At 44.9% G+C, this 18566-nt stretch overlaps 1 protein-coding gene across 1 annotated transcript in view; it reads right to left on the minus strand.

The window, feature by feature from the left end:
- Positions 1-14635, minus strand: part of MUC4 (mucin 4, cell surface associated) — a 48211-nt gene extending 33576 nt beyond the window's left edge. Inside the window, exon 1 of the mRNA XM_029938726.1 lies at positions 14554-14635. Coding sequence (XP_029794586.1) covers positions 14554-14635 — 82 coding nt within the window. The remainder of the gene's footprint in view (positions 1-14553) is intronic.
- Positions 14636-18566: the final 3931 nt, after the last annotated feature.

Raw genomic sequence — 18566 nt, forward strand, 5'->3', positions numbered from 1 at the left:
ATACTATGGAGTATTATCCAGCCTTAAAAAGGAACACAATTCTGGGGCATCTGGATGGCTCAGTCAGTTAAGCATTCAACTCTTGGTTTCAGCCCAGGTCATGATCTCACGATTTTGTGAATTTGAGCCCCACATCAGGCTCCGTGCCAACAGTCCAGAGCCTACTTGGGATTCTCTGTCTCCTGCCTGTCTGCCCCTCCCTTACTCATGCTGTCTCTGTCTCTCTCAAAAATAAATGAACTTTTAAAAAAAAAGGAACACAATTCTGACATATGCTACAAAATAAACAAATATTGAGGACGTTATGCTAAGTGAAATAAGTCAGTCACACAATGACAAGTATTATACAAACTCCACTTATATGAGTCACTTAGAGTAGCCAAAATCATAGAGACAGACAGTACAATGGTGGTTGCCAGAAGGTGGGAGAAAAAGCGAATTAAGGAGTTAAGACCTAACGGTTGTAAAGTTTCAGTTTTATAGATGAAAAGAGTTCTGGAGATGTGTGGTGGTGACAATCACAACACATTATGAACATATTTAATGTCATTGGATTGCACACTTAGAAATGGCTAGGATGGTAAGTTTTACATATGTGTATTTTACCACAATTTTAAAAATTGAAAATAAGATGAATTGAGAAAAAATAGAAACCTGATATAAACTATTTTAAATTCAATCAGCAATTAAAACATAAACTCATCTCTCACAAATGTAGGTCAAGATGATATTATAGGCAATTGTATAATTCCACTTTTTAAAAAATGTTTATTTACTTTTGAGAGAGAAAGCACGAGTGGAGGAGGTGTAGAAACAGAGGGACAGAGGGTCCCAAACAGCCTTTGCACTGACAGCAGTGAGCCCAATGTGGGGCTCAAACTCATGAATCTCAAGATCATGACCTGAGCCGAAGCCATCTACTCAACCAACTGAGCCACCCATGTGCCCCTGGATAATTCCAATTATTTAAACTCTTCCAGTGCTTAGTAGAAGAGAGAATGCCCTACAACTAATTTTTTATGGTTGTTGTAACTTTAATACCAAGACCAAAGACAGTATAAGAAAGGAAAACTATAGATCAATAAATCTCAATAATAATAATAATGGAAATGTCCTGAAGAAAATATTAGCAAGCCAAATTCAATATTGGATTTACATAAAAAGTTCATCATGATCAAGCTGGGTTTAAGCCAGAAATAGAAGAATATAAAATTTTATTAATGTAAATCATCATATAAATAGATTGGAAAGGAAAACATAATCATCACAACAGATGCAGGAAACGGGTATGACAAAATTCAACACTCATTCCTGTTAAAACTCCTAGCAAACTAAAAATAAAAATTAACTCTCATAACCTGACAAACAATGTCAATAAAAAACCATTAGTAAATGTCACACTTAAAATACTGGGAACATTTTCTTTAAAATTTGGAATGAGACCAGGATGACATTGATAACTCCTTCCATTTGATAGTATGCTGGAGGTCAAGCCAGTGCAGTAAGACAAAAAATAAAGATAAACAAGGTTATGAAGGTATAGAGAAGTTGTTTATGGTATGGAAAGGAAGATACACACTGTGATCATTTGCATATTACATAACTGTTTACATATAAAGTCCCCCGTCCAAATTTCAAATTATTAGCAAGGCTCTACATATATGATCAAAAATGTGAGAATAAATGTATTCCCATACATCAACAAAAGAGAATATTTTCAAAATAATAGTGTTTATGATAGTGACAAATAGAAAATACCTAAGATTAAATCTAACCAAAGATGTGCTTAACTTTGTAGACAAAGTTGTACCACTTCATTGAAATATATTAAGGCAGATCTACTCATTATTTTAAAATTGCAAAACAGAGATAATCGAAAGATCAACTCCACAGTCTCACTATCCAGACAACCACATTATTAGGTGTCCTTCCAGCATTCTTTCCTATGCTTCATATATATATATATAGTTTAACTTATCCAGTATATGTAATTTGCATCCATTTTTTGAAACTTTACCTAATATTATGAGCATCTCTTTGTGTATTTATTCTTTGTAAACATAGCCTGAGGGAAGACAAATCTTTTATGCCTGCGGTGGTCATTGTTTCTCTTCTCCCATTTGGAGGCGTGACAGTGCTGGCCCCGGGAGGCCTGGGCCATAAGCCCAACAGCACAGTCTTGGGAGCTGTACGTTAACTCTCCGTGCTGAGCTCGAGAGGCCTCTTTTCCCAACAATGCCATTTCCTCAACTGGAAACAACTTCTTCTCCTTCTTCTTCTTCTTTTTTCTTTTTCTTCTTCTTCTTCTTCTTCTTCTTCTTCTTCTTCTTCTTCTTCTTCTTCTTCTTCTTCTTCTTCTTCTTCTTCTTCTTCTCCTCCTTTTCCTCCTCCTCCTCCTCCTCCTCCTCCTCCTCCTCCTCCTCCTCCTCCTCCTCCTCCTTCTTCTTCTTCTTCTTCTTCTTCTTCTTCTTCTTCTTCTTCTTCTTCTTCTTCTTCTTCTTCTTCTTCTTCTTTTTAGAGAGAGAAAGAGAGAGTCTCAAGTAGGTTCCATGCTCAGCACGGAGCCCAACACAAGGTTCGATCTCATGACCTAGGTATGATGGCCAGAGCTGAAATCAAGAGTCTGATGCTTAACAGACTGAGCCACTCTCAGTTGAAATGTTCATTGTCACCATTCCCATTTCCCTATAAATGGCTGTGTCACAGGGGCAGTGCTCCTTAGCTCTAACCATTCCTCTTGAGAGAATGAGAGCTCAAGATCCTGTACACTCTTCTGGTTCTTTGCTTGTAAGTTTTTACCTAATCTTAATGCTTGTTCTGTGTGTTGTTATTATGTATGTGTGATAGTGTATGTGTGTGTGTGTGTGTGTGTGTCTGTGTGTGTCCGTCCATGCCCTTATGGAACTTTGGATGTTGACTTTATACATTAAATAATATTCCATCATAGAGACAGCCCCTAATTAACTAACTTACTGTTGGACAGGTAGGCTTTTCCAATGTGTTGATATTATAAATAAAGCTTTGATGACTATCATTGTGTATAATAGTTTGTTTTGTTTTCATTATTTCAGCTCATTTCCTTAACATAAATTTCTATAAATGGACACACTGGTTAATGCTGTTATTATTTTTTTATGTTTATTTATTTGATGGAGAGAACACATGTGTGCCCACAAGGGGGAAGGGGAGGGAAAGAGAGAGAGAGAGAGAGAGAGAGAGAGAGAGAGAGAGAGAGAGAGAGAGAAAGAGAGAGAGGCAGAATCCCAAGCAGGCTCCTTGCTGTCAATGCAGAGCCTGACCTGAGCTGAAGTCAAAAGTCAGAGGCTTAACTGACTGAACCACCCACATTCACCAGTTAATGCTATTATAAAAACTTCATGTCATTAATACATACTGCCAAATTTCTTGGCAGGAAAGTCATGCTAATTTACAGTCCCATTAGCAGCATATGAGACAGCACCTGTTTCCCAATACTCTCTCCTTTGGAAAAAGTCTATACTTGGTAGATCAATTTTACGTCTTGTCAGACAGGGCTAGGTCCTCCTTTTGAATCTCTGTTTAAAAGACTTTCTGGTCCTGAGCTGAATTGATTAGAATCTCCTGCTCCAGTGAATAGGAAAGCAAGTGAGTCCCTTCGTGCTGAGAACTCAGGTTTATCCTGTAGGGTAGTAGCAACAGTCTTAACAAATCTCTATATCTGTTGAGCTTGTCTTAGAAGGAAGAGATTAGCATTAGTTACATAAAAACCACAGTACTGTATTTATCTTTCCCTACCATTTAAACAAAAGTTTTAAGCCACTCCTTTAACAGATAAGTCAGCAGTTTAGGAAAACAGTTTGCAAATAACCCAATCTACTAAACTTGATTGGGTTATTCTTGGGCAAGAAATCTTGGTAGGGAAGAGGGCCATAGAATAGCCTCTTTTGGTAAGAAAGTGGTTCTCAAGGGGCACCTGAGCGGCTCAGTTGGTTGAGCCACCGACTTCGGCTCAGGTCATGATCTCACGGTTTGGGAGTTCAAGTCCCACATTGGTGTCTCTGCTGTCAGTGCAGAGCCCACTTCAGATCCTCTGTCCCTCTTTCTCTGCCCTTCCCATGCTTGCACTTTCTCAAAAGTAAATAAAATATTAAAAAAAATAAAGTGGTTCTCAAAAGATAGGGTGCATCCAAATCCCTGGGGGAACCTGTAAAAGTGTATTCTGGGGTCTACCACCAGAGTCTGATTCCCTGTGCATGGGGTGGGGTACAGGAATCGGTGTTTAACCTATGCTCAGGGTAATTTTGATACTGGTGATCTATGGACCACATTTTAAAAACCTTAAAAGAAAATGATAGCATCTGCTCTTAAGAATTTTTTGTAAGCTAAAACCACCTACTGAAGTTTTAAGACACTGGAAATTTGGGGTCTTCATCAAGCATGGTTCCCAAGAATATTTTCACCCTTATTCTCGGTGCTCAAGTTTTGCTGGAATTAACAGACCTCGTCTTTTACCAGCAAGTAAGCCCGGCTCTTCAGCTCCCATCAGATCGTTAGACAGCTGAAGCCTGCCTTTCTCACTCTGGCTAAATACAGACCATATCTGCAGAGCTGAGAGCTAGGGGTTTGAGTGCGAAGAGTTGATATTTGAAAGAAACAGGTTTTCCCTCTCCTCTCCTCATCTCTCTTTGCCTCTCCTCATTTCTTCTCTCCTCTCTCTCCTTTCTCTATGACAATCCATCTTCTATTTCACCGAAAAGACCATCTAACTTGATCTCGTATGTCCCAGAACCCTCTCCATCAGGAAACGCCTCTTCTGTCACCAGGTCCCCATGTCACCCGGAAAGACAGGCTAAATATCTACAAAAAGGCTACACATACAGAGACGCACCCAGTGCCCTTTCTGCTCCCACCTCCCTCTTCAGGTGGCTTTGCCCATCACGTCTCTGAGGGTCTCCTTCTCTTCTATTGACAAACACGTTTAGGTCTCTCTTGACATAAAATAAGTCTTTGGTTCATCTTGTGTTCTCTTTATCCCTACCTTTTGTTTCACCCACAGGCATCCTGAAAGACGGGTCTACACTCTCTACCTCTTTTTTATCATCGATCGGCTCCTTACATTCTGCCCTCTACCTCAGTCACCTCACCAAAAACACTTTCCTGAAGTTATAAAAAAACAAAACAAAACAAAACAAAACGCCTCCTTTCTAATCATCAAAACGAATTTTTCTTTTCAGTCCTCATTAGTCTCTGTGAAATTCAACACCATCCATTTGTCCGGTCAACAAGTATTTACTGAGCATCCACCTCGAACTTCTCTTCAGTCAGTATCCCCTTAATATCGGCACCCATTGCCCTCCTCAAAACTGAATAATTCTGCTCGTCCAATACTCTCCCCATTCTTTCTGCTCCCGGAGCCATTTCTTTTCTCCCAGCCCCCAGATGAAGTCAGGTTTCTACGTGTCATCTCCAGCCCTTGCCTTTCTTTCTACACTTTCTTTCTGTCTAGACTACATCTATTTTTACACTTTACAAATCTGTAATTCTACCCTGACTTCACACCCATTTTTCCAGATTCACCCTTCCAGTGATTGTCTGCCTGACCTGTCAAATGCAACATGTCCAAACCAAACTTTTCCTCAAACTGTTTCTTCTATCTTCCTTCCTTATGTTAATTGTAACAATAGTCCCCAGATGCTCGGGACAGAAACACCTAAGTCATTATTTTTCCTTCCTCTTCCTTGTCCCCAACATCATAGTTTGGTACCAACTATTACTCTCCTGAATTATTTCTCCCAACATGGTCTCTTGTTCACTTAGTGCTGTTATCCTCATTACTTTGACCGGTGCCACAGCCTCTAACTGCTCCTCCCAATTGCTCCATGCCCCGCCTTGACCCACTGCTCGCTTGACGTTCAGCGATGAGAACCACAAAGGAGGGTCACCCCTTTGCAGAGATCTCTCTAGAAAATGCGGGTACTGCCCAGCCCTGGAAGGCAGCCGCTTGGCTCCTGTCTTTTCAGGGCCACGGAGACTGATGACTGGAATTGTTCCTGTCGCCCTCTTACAACTGTGAGGAGGAAATCAGGGTCTTGAAGCATGTGTTGTTAGAGGGAGGCCATATGGTTCTGGCTGACCTTCCTCTGGTTGTGGCTCAGAAGAGTGTTCAGCAGTCTTGTCTGTAGGTCTGGCTGTACTGCAGCATGGTTTCTATAAGGAATACCCATTACCAAGGCATTTCTGTGGGAGACTTTGTCTCCTCTTTGAGTTCTTGAGTGTCAACTGACTTGTGGTTAATTGATCCATATAGTTGGGAATAGGGATTTCTTTTGACTGCTCTCACTAGGTACATTTTGACTCTACAAATAATATAAATGTCAATATCATGTATTTGTATAGTGTTTCATAGCTTCTGTTAGTTAATAGTGCTCCCATTTCACAGATGAGGAAACCGAGATTTGGAGAGGCTGAGTGACTTGCCCAACATTGCATGCCTTGTAAATGACAGGTTGGGGGCTCAAGGTAAGAGTCAAGGCTTGCAAATTATGAGTGGGCTCTTCTAACCATTCCTCAGAAGAGCTGAAGTAGAGGGATGGAGAAAAAGTGACTAACTTGCCCTGAGGTCTTGGTCTGCCACAAGCCGAGTGGTCTGAGTCCTGGGGACAGTTTGGTACATTTTCAGGGGCAAATGATATGACACTAGGCTATTTCTGCCAATTTTCCTGGTGTCTCTTTTTCCGTGAGAATGTCAGAATAATACTTGTCAGTTATGATGGTTGTCGACCTGTTGGGGTGACAAAACTACTGTCAGAAGACATGTGTGATTCTGCCTAAAATGGATAGTTTAAAAGAAATTCTCTAGAGGAGAAGCCTGCATCAAGGGCCAGTGAGGGCACCAGAGCTGGCACTGAGGAGGGGCATTTCTCTGAGTCCTGGAACCCTCCATGGGTTTCTTGGCTATCACTGTAGTGAGAGAGCTCTCAGAAAGGCAGTTATTAAACTGTGTCTGGGGGAGGTGTCTAGCACTTCTCTGAGTCCTCTTGGGGCTTCCAGGATGTCAGAGATTGATGGTATTGATAGGCATTGTTTCTCCTGTGTGGCCCTCTGGTGACTCCACAGGTATGGGGAGGCAATGGGTGTGTTGTTGACTCAGGGGAAGGCGTGGTGGCTGTAGTGGTGACGCTGATAGAGGATAACATTTCCACAGGCAATGAATCACTCTTGAAGGGAAACAAAGCTTATGTCTTATGTGCCTGTGTTGCAGGCAGAGGTTTACTCTTAGTGCCTGTTGTTTGTCTTGAGTTTTTCCTGGAACTGGAGGTGAGAAACCCATGAGCCATATTATCCATAAAGTTTCACTTCCCGTTGTTATTTCCTGATTGATGGGGCTCTTTGCCAGGCAGTGCCTGGGGCAGTATAGAGCTAAGGAAGCCTCCAACTGTAAGGATAGCCTTGAAGAGAAAATGAACTCATGGAGGGGCAACAGGTACCTTGAAAGGTATAAAGAGTTTGGCAGAGGGAGGAAGGACCCCCTGCCTTACCCACCCTACGTAGGGAGCCAAGGGCCACTTGTGCGCGTATCAGCCTCAGAATCAGCACGGTTCTCACCCTCATGGTAACTGGGCCTCACATGCAGCCTCAGAGGAAGAATAAGGTCATGGAAACTGTTGCTCACACACAGCTGGGTCTGTGCTTTTCAGGATTGAAGACTGTCATTCCCTCGGAAATTCTTGGTGACCAAAGAATTAAATTTCTGAGCAGTTCCTGGACTGTGGGTGATTTCAGGCTTCTGCCCCTCTGTGTTGAGGGTTTGGGAGCTGGAGAGTTCCAAGAGCTGCCCTTCAGGAACCCTGTGTTGGTGTGAGATGGTGAATACAATGGCTGTTGGAGCCATGGCTGTAGCGACTGCAACAGGTGACAATAGAGGTTGTAGCTATGGTTTCTGTTTCTACTTTTGTCTTAGAGGAAACAGAAACTGTGACCAGTATTGGGTCTGTTGGGTATGTTTCCTCCATTCTTCCTAGAATTCAAGATGAGGAAAGAAACTAACTCAGAATGCCCTTAGGGTTACTTATTTCATGATATCTTCAGCACCTAGAATGTGGCTGGCATACAGGGATTAGTTCACAGACATTTGTTGAATAAATGAATTCAGATGTCCCCTTCCCCTGGTCTTTAATTCCTTCAGCTGAGATTTGAGAGAGAGGGTGAAGCTGCACCTATTTCTCCTGTCACTGACATAAGGTCCTGGGGTGAGGAGGAGGCCAACACCATGGTTGTAGCCTGGAAGTGTGACCCCCACTGCAACAGAAGGAAGCCAAACTTCTTTTTTTTTTAAATTTTTTAAACCTGTACTGATATTTATTCAATTTTGGAACTGTTTTTTTAGAAACATAATTTCCACCATTATCTTCTTTTTTGTTGTTGTTCTAAAGTATATTCAGAGGGTTTGTACCTTAGCGCTTTTTTTTATTCTTTTTTTTTTAAATAGTCTATCGTCAAATTGGTTTCCATATAACACCCAGTGCTTCTCCCCACAAGTGCCCCTCTCCGTGACCATCACCCCCTCCTCCCCTCCCCCCCTTCAACCCTCAGTTTTTTTTTCAGTATTCAGTAGTCTCTCATGATTTGTGTCCCTCTCTCTCCCCAACTCTCTTTCCCCCTTCTCCTCCCCATGGTCCTCTGTTAGGTTTCTCCTGTTAGACCTATGAGTACAAACATATGGGATCTGTCAGGAAGCCACACTTCTGAGGGCAACCCTAGGCTAGGAGGATGTGCCTGCCTCAGATGGGAGCAAGGGAGAGAAACTCCAACACCAAGATGGTGGAGTCTAGAGATAGAATTTCTGAGGAGAGGAAGGGATGGGGAAGAAGAAAGTTGGATCTGTGCTTGTGAACATCTGGTCAAAGCTGGGTCTAGACATGTCTTGGCTTGGTTCTGGAACTTCTGGAGCTTTCAGCAGGGCAAACTTGGTACTACTACACAGATGCTGACAGAAGTTCGGTCAAATGACCCATGACTGTCTCCAAGATGAAGAAACACCTCGTTGATAGGCATTGTTTGGGGGTGTGACTTTAGTAGGTATAGTTGGAAAGGAAAGATAAAGTTCTTGCCTTGGAGCCAACTGTGAAGGTCAGATTCTATTTTTTTTCCCTATGGTGTTATTGACCTGAATGCTCGAGACCAACTCAAGGGAGGTGGCTCTGTTTACTAAGGAAGAATAGAAAAGAGATGCTTGAAGAAGCCATAATGATGTCGGTGACTTTTTCAACACCCCAGTTTCCTCACAACACAGGTCATCAAGTCTTTGACTCAGGGAAGAAGGAAATGAACCAAGAAAAGAAGATTGCAGTAAGTACTATGATTTGGTGTTTGCTTGGTTGTTTTAGCTGTGATTCTTAACAGACAAGGTGCTTCTGGGACCTCCTAATGAGGTCCTTTCTGACATGGACAATTAACCACAGAATCTGACGAGGCCAGAGGGTGATTAAAAGGGTGGATTCTAGAGTCAAACTGACCAACATTCCCTGTGTGACTTGAGCAAGTTACTTGACTTCTCGGAGGCTTGAGGTCCTTATCTATAAAAGTGGGGTGATGGCAGATAATAGTAATACCAATGTGTGTAATGCATGTGAGATGCTTACCCCAGTACCTAAGCTCAATAAATGGCACTTTGTGCTGCCTATTATCCGTTTGATCATTACAAAGTTCTGAGATCCTGGTGAAGGCTGCAGTCCTTGTGACTTGATGCTGTTTTCACAACTGTCTGTTCCCTTCCCAGATCTCCACGGCTACCACCAGGCAAGCCAGAGCACCTTCTGCCTGGACCCCTGCAGCCAGGAGTCCCCATTCACTCTGGTCTCCCATTTCACCCTTGTCCACTTCCAATCCATTTTCCTCTACTGTATCCAGAGTAATCATTCCAAAGGTCAAATATGCCTGTGTCACTTCTCTACCTAAAACCCTTCACTGTCTACCCATTTTAGTTCCTTAAAATGCATAATCCATTCCACGGCTTACAAAGCCCTAGATGATCTAGCACCTGCCTTCCTCTTTCAAATCCTTCCAAGTCAAGCTTTTTCCTGCCGCTGAATGTCTTCCCCTGCCTGGCTTGTGCTTCTTCCCTCCCCGACTCCACCAGACTTATTACTCAGCCTTCTCGTCTCAGCTCAAAGGGCAGCACTTGGTCAGAAAGACCTTCCTGGACTTATGAATCTAAATGAAGTCTCTTTATTTTACTCTCATAAAAACATTTGTTCAACATAACACCACATTTGTTGTTGGGAATCTTTGCATACTTATGTTATGTCTGTCTGCATACTAGATCTTAGCTCCAGGAGTCTGGGCCCTGTTTGTTCCATCCTTCACTGTGTACACACATTGCTGGCCTAGAACAATGTTGGGCACTCCTAAAATAGTTGTTTAACTAACAAATGTATGAACAGATTAATGGATGGATGGATGGATGACTTTCTCAACAGAAGTTGTGAGTGTTTTTGTTCATCTTCATTGGTGGGGTGGGCTGGTTTAGAGATTCATTTGTAAAAGTTTGTATTATACAGTGCAAACCCAGTGAATGAAGAGTTTGGAAATTTGGATTATAGTCCCAGCTGCACAACTTACTTGTTGTGTGACCTTTAAAAAGCTTTGGAGGCAAGAACCATGCATGACTTAATTCATCTTTGTGTCCAGAGCACTTGGCATGAGTAGAAGTTCAACAAGTGAATGAATAACTCCAAACTCTTTCCTACTTTGAAGTTCCCAAAGCTCATCACTAATAGGACTTTTGAAACTCAAACTGCTATTTTCATTGGGTGCATTTATGTAGAGAACGGATATCTATGCAGACCTTTAAAATGTACACTGAGCTGCCTACAGCATAAGCCAGTGCCCTCTGTAGGGCCATGGCCATGACTGTAGAGGTCTCATACACAAACACAGACACTCAGCTCCTGGAGCCTCTTTAGAGTCTCAAGCAAGATGTTGAGTATTTGAACTTGTGCAAAGTGCCAACAGATTGAGTTCATTTCAACTCAACTCATCCATTCTGTGCTGGGGAATGGGTGTACCATAATGACTAAATGTCTGCTTACCATGAATATAGCCTTGTAGAAGGAAAGATGAACATTTGAGGAGGAAGTTTGGAACTAGGAGCAGAGACTGCCTATAAAGTCTTCAGTCCTGGCCTTTGACCACGTGGCTCTGAGACCTGCATTACATGCTTACCTGAAGCATTTAGCAGTGCCATGAGACCAGGGAATAGACAGCAAAGCACTTGTTTGAGCACATTAAAAAGCCAACTGCTTCTTGGCCTCTCCTGGGAATGAAGACCTAAATCACTTGCGTGTCAAACACTTCCAGGGCAACCTCAGCCTCCAGAGCTGAGCCCATAAATCAAGGGTGGGAAGATCATTGCTGGGCAAGGAACTGAGAAACAGTGACGTTGGCTCTAGTGGGGGCTCTACCCAATGGCAGAGCTGGCATTCAGGGTCAGTGCACATGATAAGCCACATCAGCCTTTGCAAGCCCACGGGAAGGACGGGAACAGACTTTTAGAGGCTCCTTGGATGAATGGAAATGCCTGAGCCAATAGAAGTGTCTTTCCATTCCTAGCTTCACCCTCCGCATCCCCAATCCCCCCGGTTCTAAAAAGAGCAGCAGCCCTTTTCTCAAACAAGCTTTTATGGCTCTTCTCCTTTATACCAAATACTACCTCATTTTATCCTCACCACAACTTTATGAAATAGTCCTTTCCCACGTAACTCATTTTGCCAGTAAAGACACCAACCTAAAGGGACTTTTCTCATGTGCCCCTAGGCTGGCTAAGTGGCAACATTCACTCAGCATCTTCTGATTTGAATTCCTGCTCTTCGCTGTACGTTTTGCTAAGCCACGTGACTAAATTTGATCTATTTTTTTTTTATTAGGACCTCTGACTCAGGGGTCCTCACCTTTTCAGTGTGTCTATGCACAGTGAGAGTTTCCTGGGGTGGGACAGATGCCTGGTGCCCTTGGTGGCAAATTGGGTAGGCCTCTCCCAGACTGACGACAGACTGGATGTTCTCTGAGAGGGAGAGCAGGAGACCCTCCCCTCTGGGGTCCTCTGTGACAGCAATCTCCTCTGTCCTACACTTGTGGCAGCCCCATAACCTCCCCATGGGGGCACAGGGCAGGGTGGCTGCCCTTCAGTTAGCAGCGGGCCACTGATACCATTGGCAACTGTTTTTTTTTTTTAGTTTATTTATTTACTTTTGAGAGCGAGCGAGCTGTGTGCACATGGGGGAGGGGACGGCGAGGGTGGGGAGGGGAGAGAGAATCCCAAGGAGTGCCTGCACTGTCAGTACAGAGCCCAAAGTAGGGCTCAAACTCATGAACTATGAGATCATGACCTGAGCTGAGGTTTGAAGCTTAACTGATTGAGCCACCCAGGTGGCCTGGCAACTGAGTTTTATTTTGACCCAGTTTCCTTGCCATAGGCTGTGGAATCAGGGTTGCCAGGCTTCCTTCAGAGTCACTCTTGCTGGGAGCCACTAGTAGCCACTGAGTTTCCTTTGGCTCCCTGTCTGTCCCACCTCTGTTCACCCTCCTTTTCCTCTTTCACATTTGACAGCCGGGCTTTTCCTTAAGGAAGCCCTCACCACTGTAGCATTTTTGTGGAAACCCCAGTGTTTCTCTCTTTGGCAGAGGAAGAGTCTCTGACACCTGCTCCAGGGATGAGCCAGCCCTGGGTGAGGTGCATTCTGTTAGGCATTTCACCCATATGTCACCCTCAGCAATCCAAGGGAATGGAACTGACCACTTTCTACTTTCTAAGAAGCTCCTTGGGGCACATATGGGGGGACCAACTACCTGTCCAATGGAGACTGTTTTTCTCTCACATCCTTTAAATGCTTGAGGTGGCACTTCCCACCCTACGCCCACCTCTTTCCCCCTCAACAATGTACAGGTCCCAGCACTCCAAGGCCCCCCTTCTTCCAGGTCCTTGCCTTCATGGTCCTTTACTCCTCTTGCTTATACCCCACAGCTCCCCATGGCTTTTCCTGCCCAGTCCCACCTCAGTTCATGTCCTCTGGGCTCTTCTTCATAGACTTCCTGGCTCCTTTTGGAGGATCCTAAGACAGAACTAAGTACAGAGCTGGTACTGAACACTTTTTCTGTTAGCTTTACAACACAGAACACCAAAACTTAAGAAGTTAGGAATCCAGAGGTCATGCCATTCATCACCCCACTTTTTATATAGAGGAACAAAGGCCTAGAGAGAGATAGGACAATAGGACCTGGACACAGGGAGCAGATCAGTTAGTGGCAAAGCCAACACTGGGCCCCAAGGCCCCTAAATCCAAACCGCCTTCTCCCCATTGCCTGTGGTCATCAACCCTCATGGACATTCCTTCTACCCCTAAGTGGCTGGCCACAGCAGGCTCCTTCAAGCCTCCATTCCCTTACTATGTGATGAGTAGTTTGGGCACGGGTAAAGGGGGTGTGACGGGAGGGCTGGAGGATTGGGGAAGTGGTAGTTGTTTCATTTGCTTTTAGCCAAGCCCTTAAACGTATCAAGGAAGGCAGAGTATTCCACTTCACCAGGACTATGTCTCTTAATATCGGTAATAGAATGTACCCCTTCTGGCCCATTCCCAAAAAATGATCCCTTGGGTGAAATCTTTCCCAGGCCTATTGAGGAGGGACGAGAGCTCTGATTATTTCTTTGGTTTGGGCTTCTGATCCCACATCCTGTCCTGGGCCCCAGAGCCTCTCAGAAGCCTCAGACACTGAGAAATTCAGAATAAAACCTGGTCCTGGAGCAGGGGCAGCTTGGAAGAGGAGGACCATAGGATACAGGGTGGACTTCTCCAACAGGCCTTGCTTCCACCCCATTCATAGAAGGGAAGTGGAGGGTGGAGGAGGCCACGGCTAACACCGGGCTTATGAGTCCTACCCTGAAGGGATTAGCCCAAGAGGAGGCTTTTCAACCTCAGGTCAGAGGCAAGACGCCAAACGCCCCACACCTCAGCTGCCCTCTGGTCCCGCCTGTTTCTAAGCCATATGCCTCTTCTCTTCCTCAGCCCTTTCCTTTCAGGTCTGCCTCTGGTTTTCCACTTTCTCTCTCTCTCTCTCTCTCTCTCTCTCTCTCTCTCTCTCTCATTCATCTGCTGTCACTGTCTTTTCCTCAGATTCTGCATCTTTATGTCAGTTTTCCTTCACATTCTGTCACCCAGCTTTCCTGTTTTCTATCAGCCTCTTTCCTCAACTCTCTCTGTTTCTACAGTTCCGAGTACCTGTCTCTCCCCATGAAATAAGGCCCTATTCTGCCCCCGCAGTGGGTTTCCCCAAACCAGGCTACTCCTACCCTCTAAGCACCTCTCTCCTTTTCACTGTCTCTATCTCCTCTTTTCTCGGTCTCTCTAGTGTTCTCCCCACTTCTCTCCTCCTCTTGTCCCATCACTTCTGTCCCTTCTCTCTCCCTCCTTCCCTCCCTCTCCTTTCCCAATCTCTCTCGCCCTCTCTCCATGACAGCTTTGGCTTCCTAAAGTCAGCCATTCCATGCCCCCAGAATGCTGCCCCACGTGCATCACTTACCCAGGACCATGGGCCAAAGGAAGCAGGAACACAAGCAGCTCAGGAACACCCAGGGGACCCTCCTCCACTGGGCCCCCCTCATGGCTCCAGAAAGAGTCCCTCAGGCTCCCTCAGGGACACTCCTCAGCACAGAAGCAGTGGGTATGAGGAACAGGTGAGCAACAGAGGTGAACTTGTTCACACCAGCTGCTCGCCTGAAACAGGTGTATTTCCCTGAGGGGCCAGAGTACCAAGGGAAGAGGACAAAAGAAGGCGGGGCCCCATGCCAATCATCCTTGCCCCGTCTTTTCTTTCCTCAATCTCCACCTCTTTCCCCCACCAGGAGGAAAAAAAAAAAAAAAAAAAAGAAAAAAAGAAAGAAAGAAAACACTGATATACCTATTGCTCTGCCCCCCTATCAGCCTGAGCCAATTAGGGGGAGGGATGGAAGGAGGATGTGGGGGATAGAAACCAGGGCACCCTGAGAATGAGTGGGCCACCCTCCTGCCAGGGATCATGGGCCTTCCCCTGCCTCCCAAGGGCTGGCCTGTCCCACCAGAGCTTTGGACTGCTACAGTGGGAGACAGCTGTGTCCTTTCAGAAGAAAGGGCAGGGGAGAATGGGGAACAAAAGGGGCAATAAGGAGTGAGTTTGGGGCTGTATGAGTTGAAGAGTGAGATTTTAGGAGACCCTAAGAAACACAGGGAGTGGGGGGAACATTGTAGGGTGAGAGGTAGGAATCAGAAATACCTTGTATGCAAATTTTGGAAAAAGGTATTGAGCTCAGAATATATGCTCATGTGCACCAGTCACGTGGTAGACTCTTATCAAATGGTGGGTTTCTTCTTTCCAGAAAAGGGAGCACAGAGCCAGGGTCCAAAGGGTCGAAGGCAGCCTGGGAAAGTGGCTTGAGGGATCTGGGATAGATAGTGGGGATGAGGGTAGAACCAGTGGAGAAGTAATAGTGACCCCACAAGAAACTGGGATTCTCCTGGATATCTTAGGGCTCAGGCCACCCCATTTTTACTTACTGTGACTTGCTTACAACCAAGAAGGGACAGAAACGCCAGACAGGTTTGCTGGTCAACGTTCTGAAAGGAAGGTAGTTGGTGTAGCTCCACAAAGGAAAACAGTAGAGATCTTCCCCCACCCTTTGCCACAGCACGAACCCCTGCTCCCGGTCCCTCAAGACCTGGTTTCCTGAGTGTTGGGGTCTGTGGAGTGACTGGCCACAAAGCAGGGAGCTCAGGCTCTCAGACCCCACACAGCCCAGGGTGAGGAATTAGTATTTCCACATTCCCAGGTAGAGGAAGCCATATCCAAATAGGAGTAAATGGCTGACACTGTGATGCCATTGCAGAGGACCATGAAGGCCCCACCACCTTGTTGGCTTCTTGCCTGCTGAAGCAAATGTCCAATTACAGTCAAAGCACAAAGGCCAGATCTTCCAGTCAGAATGTAGATACTACAGGAAAGTAGCATGGTGTCCCCACCAGTCCCTCTATGTCTGTCTGGATGAGTTGATCCCATTCTCAAGGTAAATGGAGATTTCAGGCATAGAGTACCTAGACAGAATAGGAGGGGGATATCACTGAAGAGAAATTACATAAAACACCGAGGCCCAACTCGGCCTTCTTAATAATTTCTCTGTCACAAGTTTTCTCTATTACCCTGCTGTGGGTTTTGTCTCTGGGCTATAGTTTTCTATATACAGAGTAGAAAAAAGACGTTTCCAGGTTAGACCGAAGTAAGAGTTGGAGATATTGTTGACCTAACCTCACAGATAACCCCTTACTTTCCAATGCAAGGAAGATGAGAGGTATAGAGTATTTTTCAGAGGCCACTGTGGTGGTCATGGTTCTCCTGGGCATTAGGACACCTGGGCTTGGATCTGCCACCCAAGGTAAGTCACGGCCCCCCTGAACCTTGTTTTTCTCATCTATAAAACAGGGATAATACATCAAAGGAAAATCAGAGCTGGATAGTAGTTAAAGCAGAAAACACAGATTTTATTCAAGACTGTTGCAGTAGGGGGAAGGACCTCAGAATAGAACCAGGCTCAGCTCTGGATACAGCGTGGACAAGTGGGAACTTATAGTTATGGAGCAGGGGGTGAGAAGGGGGAGGGGGTCAGTGGACAGAAAACTACTAAGAGAAAACATCAACAGTAAGTGGGATTCTAGCAAAACCAACCTAACTGGATTCTTGCCAAAGAAAGACCAGGGTGAGCAAACATCATCTGTGGGGCAGTGGGGGGCGAGGAACTAGATCAGACATTGAGGTGATCAGATATTGAGGACAGAGCACTCTTGCTGAACTGAATTAGCAGGGTTCTTGCTAAAACTGGATTTTACAAGGAAGTGCATAAATGGGCCCAGAAAAAGGTTCTGGAGCCTAAGATGTGGTCAAGCAAAGTATCTCTGTCAAATAACATTCACCTCAAAGTTGTGAGCTCATACATATTAAAATGCTTTCGAATTGTTAAGAGCCTAGAAAAGGCATGTGGCCCCTCATTCCATCCTAACATCATGCCTAATGCTAGGAACTAATGAGAGCAGCCAGGTGACAAGGAGGAGTCTGGAAAAAAATTTCCAGGCCCACCTGCATGTCAAGGTCTTTGCTGTGTCCTGTGGGGTGTTAGACATTGGCACGTGCAAGTCTCATTCATCTTTTCCCTGCCTGCCTCAAGTCCCCTCTCGGTTTCCCTTTTAGTCCAGCTCCTTCTTAATTTGCCCATTTCCAGAGCAGGGCTGTTCCTGGGACTCTGTAATGAATGCTTCTCTCTTTGTCTTTTGTCCTTCCTTCTCCCCTCCCAAGGCATCTGATGGGGACTCTAAGGGGTGAGTAAGAGGGGAGGCAACAAGTGGATTCTCTCTGTTTTGTCAGGTGATCACCTAGGCTTGCAGATTGCGGGTTTATTCATGGGCAGGAATCTGGAAAGCAACTTTAAGGGGATATTTTGTGGAGGCACCAAGAGAGCTTAGTCTGGACCTTGGGGTATAAGTAAATTGGAGCAAAGATGAGATTATGACTTTTTCATATGGACGAAAGATACATACTTGGCATGAACACACTCAGCCTGGGTTCTGGGCAGCGAAGTCAAGATCCTAAAGAAGATTTTTCTTCTAAGCTAACCAGAGCAGGAGGTCCCAGGGGTTTTTTCGGGGGGGGGGGTGGTGGCTAAAATTGCTTACCTCCTTATAATTTATGCCCTGATAGAGCCTCATGCTGCTAATAAAGTTACCTCTCATCAGACTTAAGGCACCTAGACTGAAATGGTGCAGGAAGGCAGACATTTATTAATCTGATTTATTAAGTCTTGAACACGAAGACTTAGAACCAGAGTGCCAGGCCCTATGTATGTCCCCAAAGCCCTGTGAGGTGCATATCAACCCCTGTCCCATGTGGCAGAGAACCCAGCCTCAGGGAGATGAACACGCGTTCTGTTATCACTGAGTCCTGATCCGGGTTGGGGGATCAAGTGAAATTGGAGAATGCTAGCTCTCCTGACCGCTTGGCCCAGACCACAGAGCACAAAGCTGTAGCTTGTGGTCAGCCTGCCTCTAGAGGAAAAGAAGGGATTGAACACGCACTGAGTGTTCAGTCTATGCGGAACCGTTTGTTAATTCCCCTAGAGACACGGAGATGTGGTGCCTTTAAGGAAGGACAGTGGTCCAACGGCAGGGGGCGTGGTTAGTTGGCTGCCGCCCTCGCACCCCTCCTCTCACCTACTCAAGACACCGCTAACAGGTACTGGGCTCCCCAAGGTGACAAAGGGGCAGCCAGACCCTGGTGAAAGCAAGAGGCCTGGCCTTTTGGGTCACATAAAGGACGCTGTCATTCTCCCAAGATAGGGTTTCCCAGTCCATTTTTTATTTTTTTTAATTTATTTATTTTATTTTTAATTTTTTTTACTTTATAAAGTTTCATATTTTTTTAACATATGCAATTATTTTCCATCATTTACAATACAGTAGTTGCAATGACACTCAAAACAGAAAAGCAAAGTAAAAAATCAAAACACCAACTTCTGT

Source organism: Suricata suricatta, chromosome 5 (genome assembly GCF_006229205.1).
Source record: "Suricata suricatta isolate VVHF042 chromosome 5, meerkat_22Aug2017_6uvM2_HiC, whole genome shotgun sequence".
NCBI classification, from domain to species: domain Eukaryota; kingdom Metazoa; phylum Chordata; class Mammalia; order Carnivora; family Herpestidae; genus Suricata; species Suricata suricatta.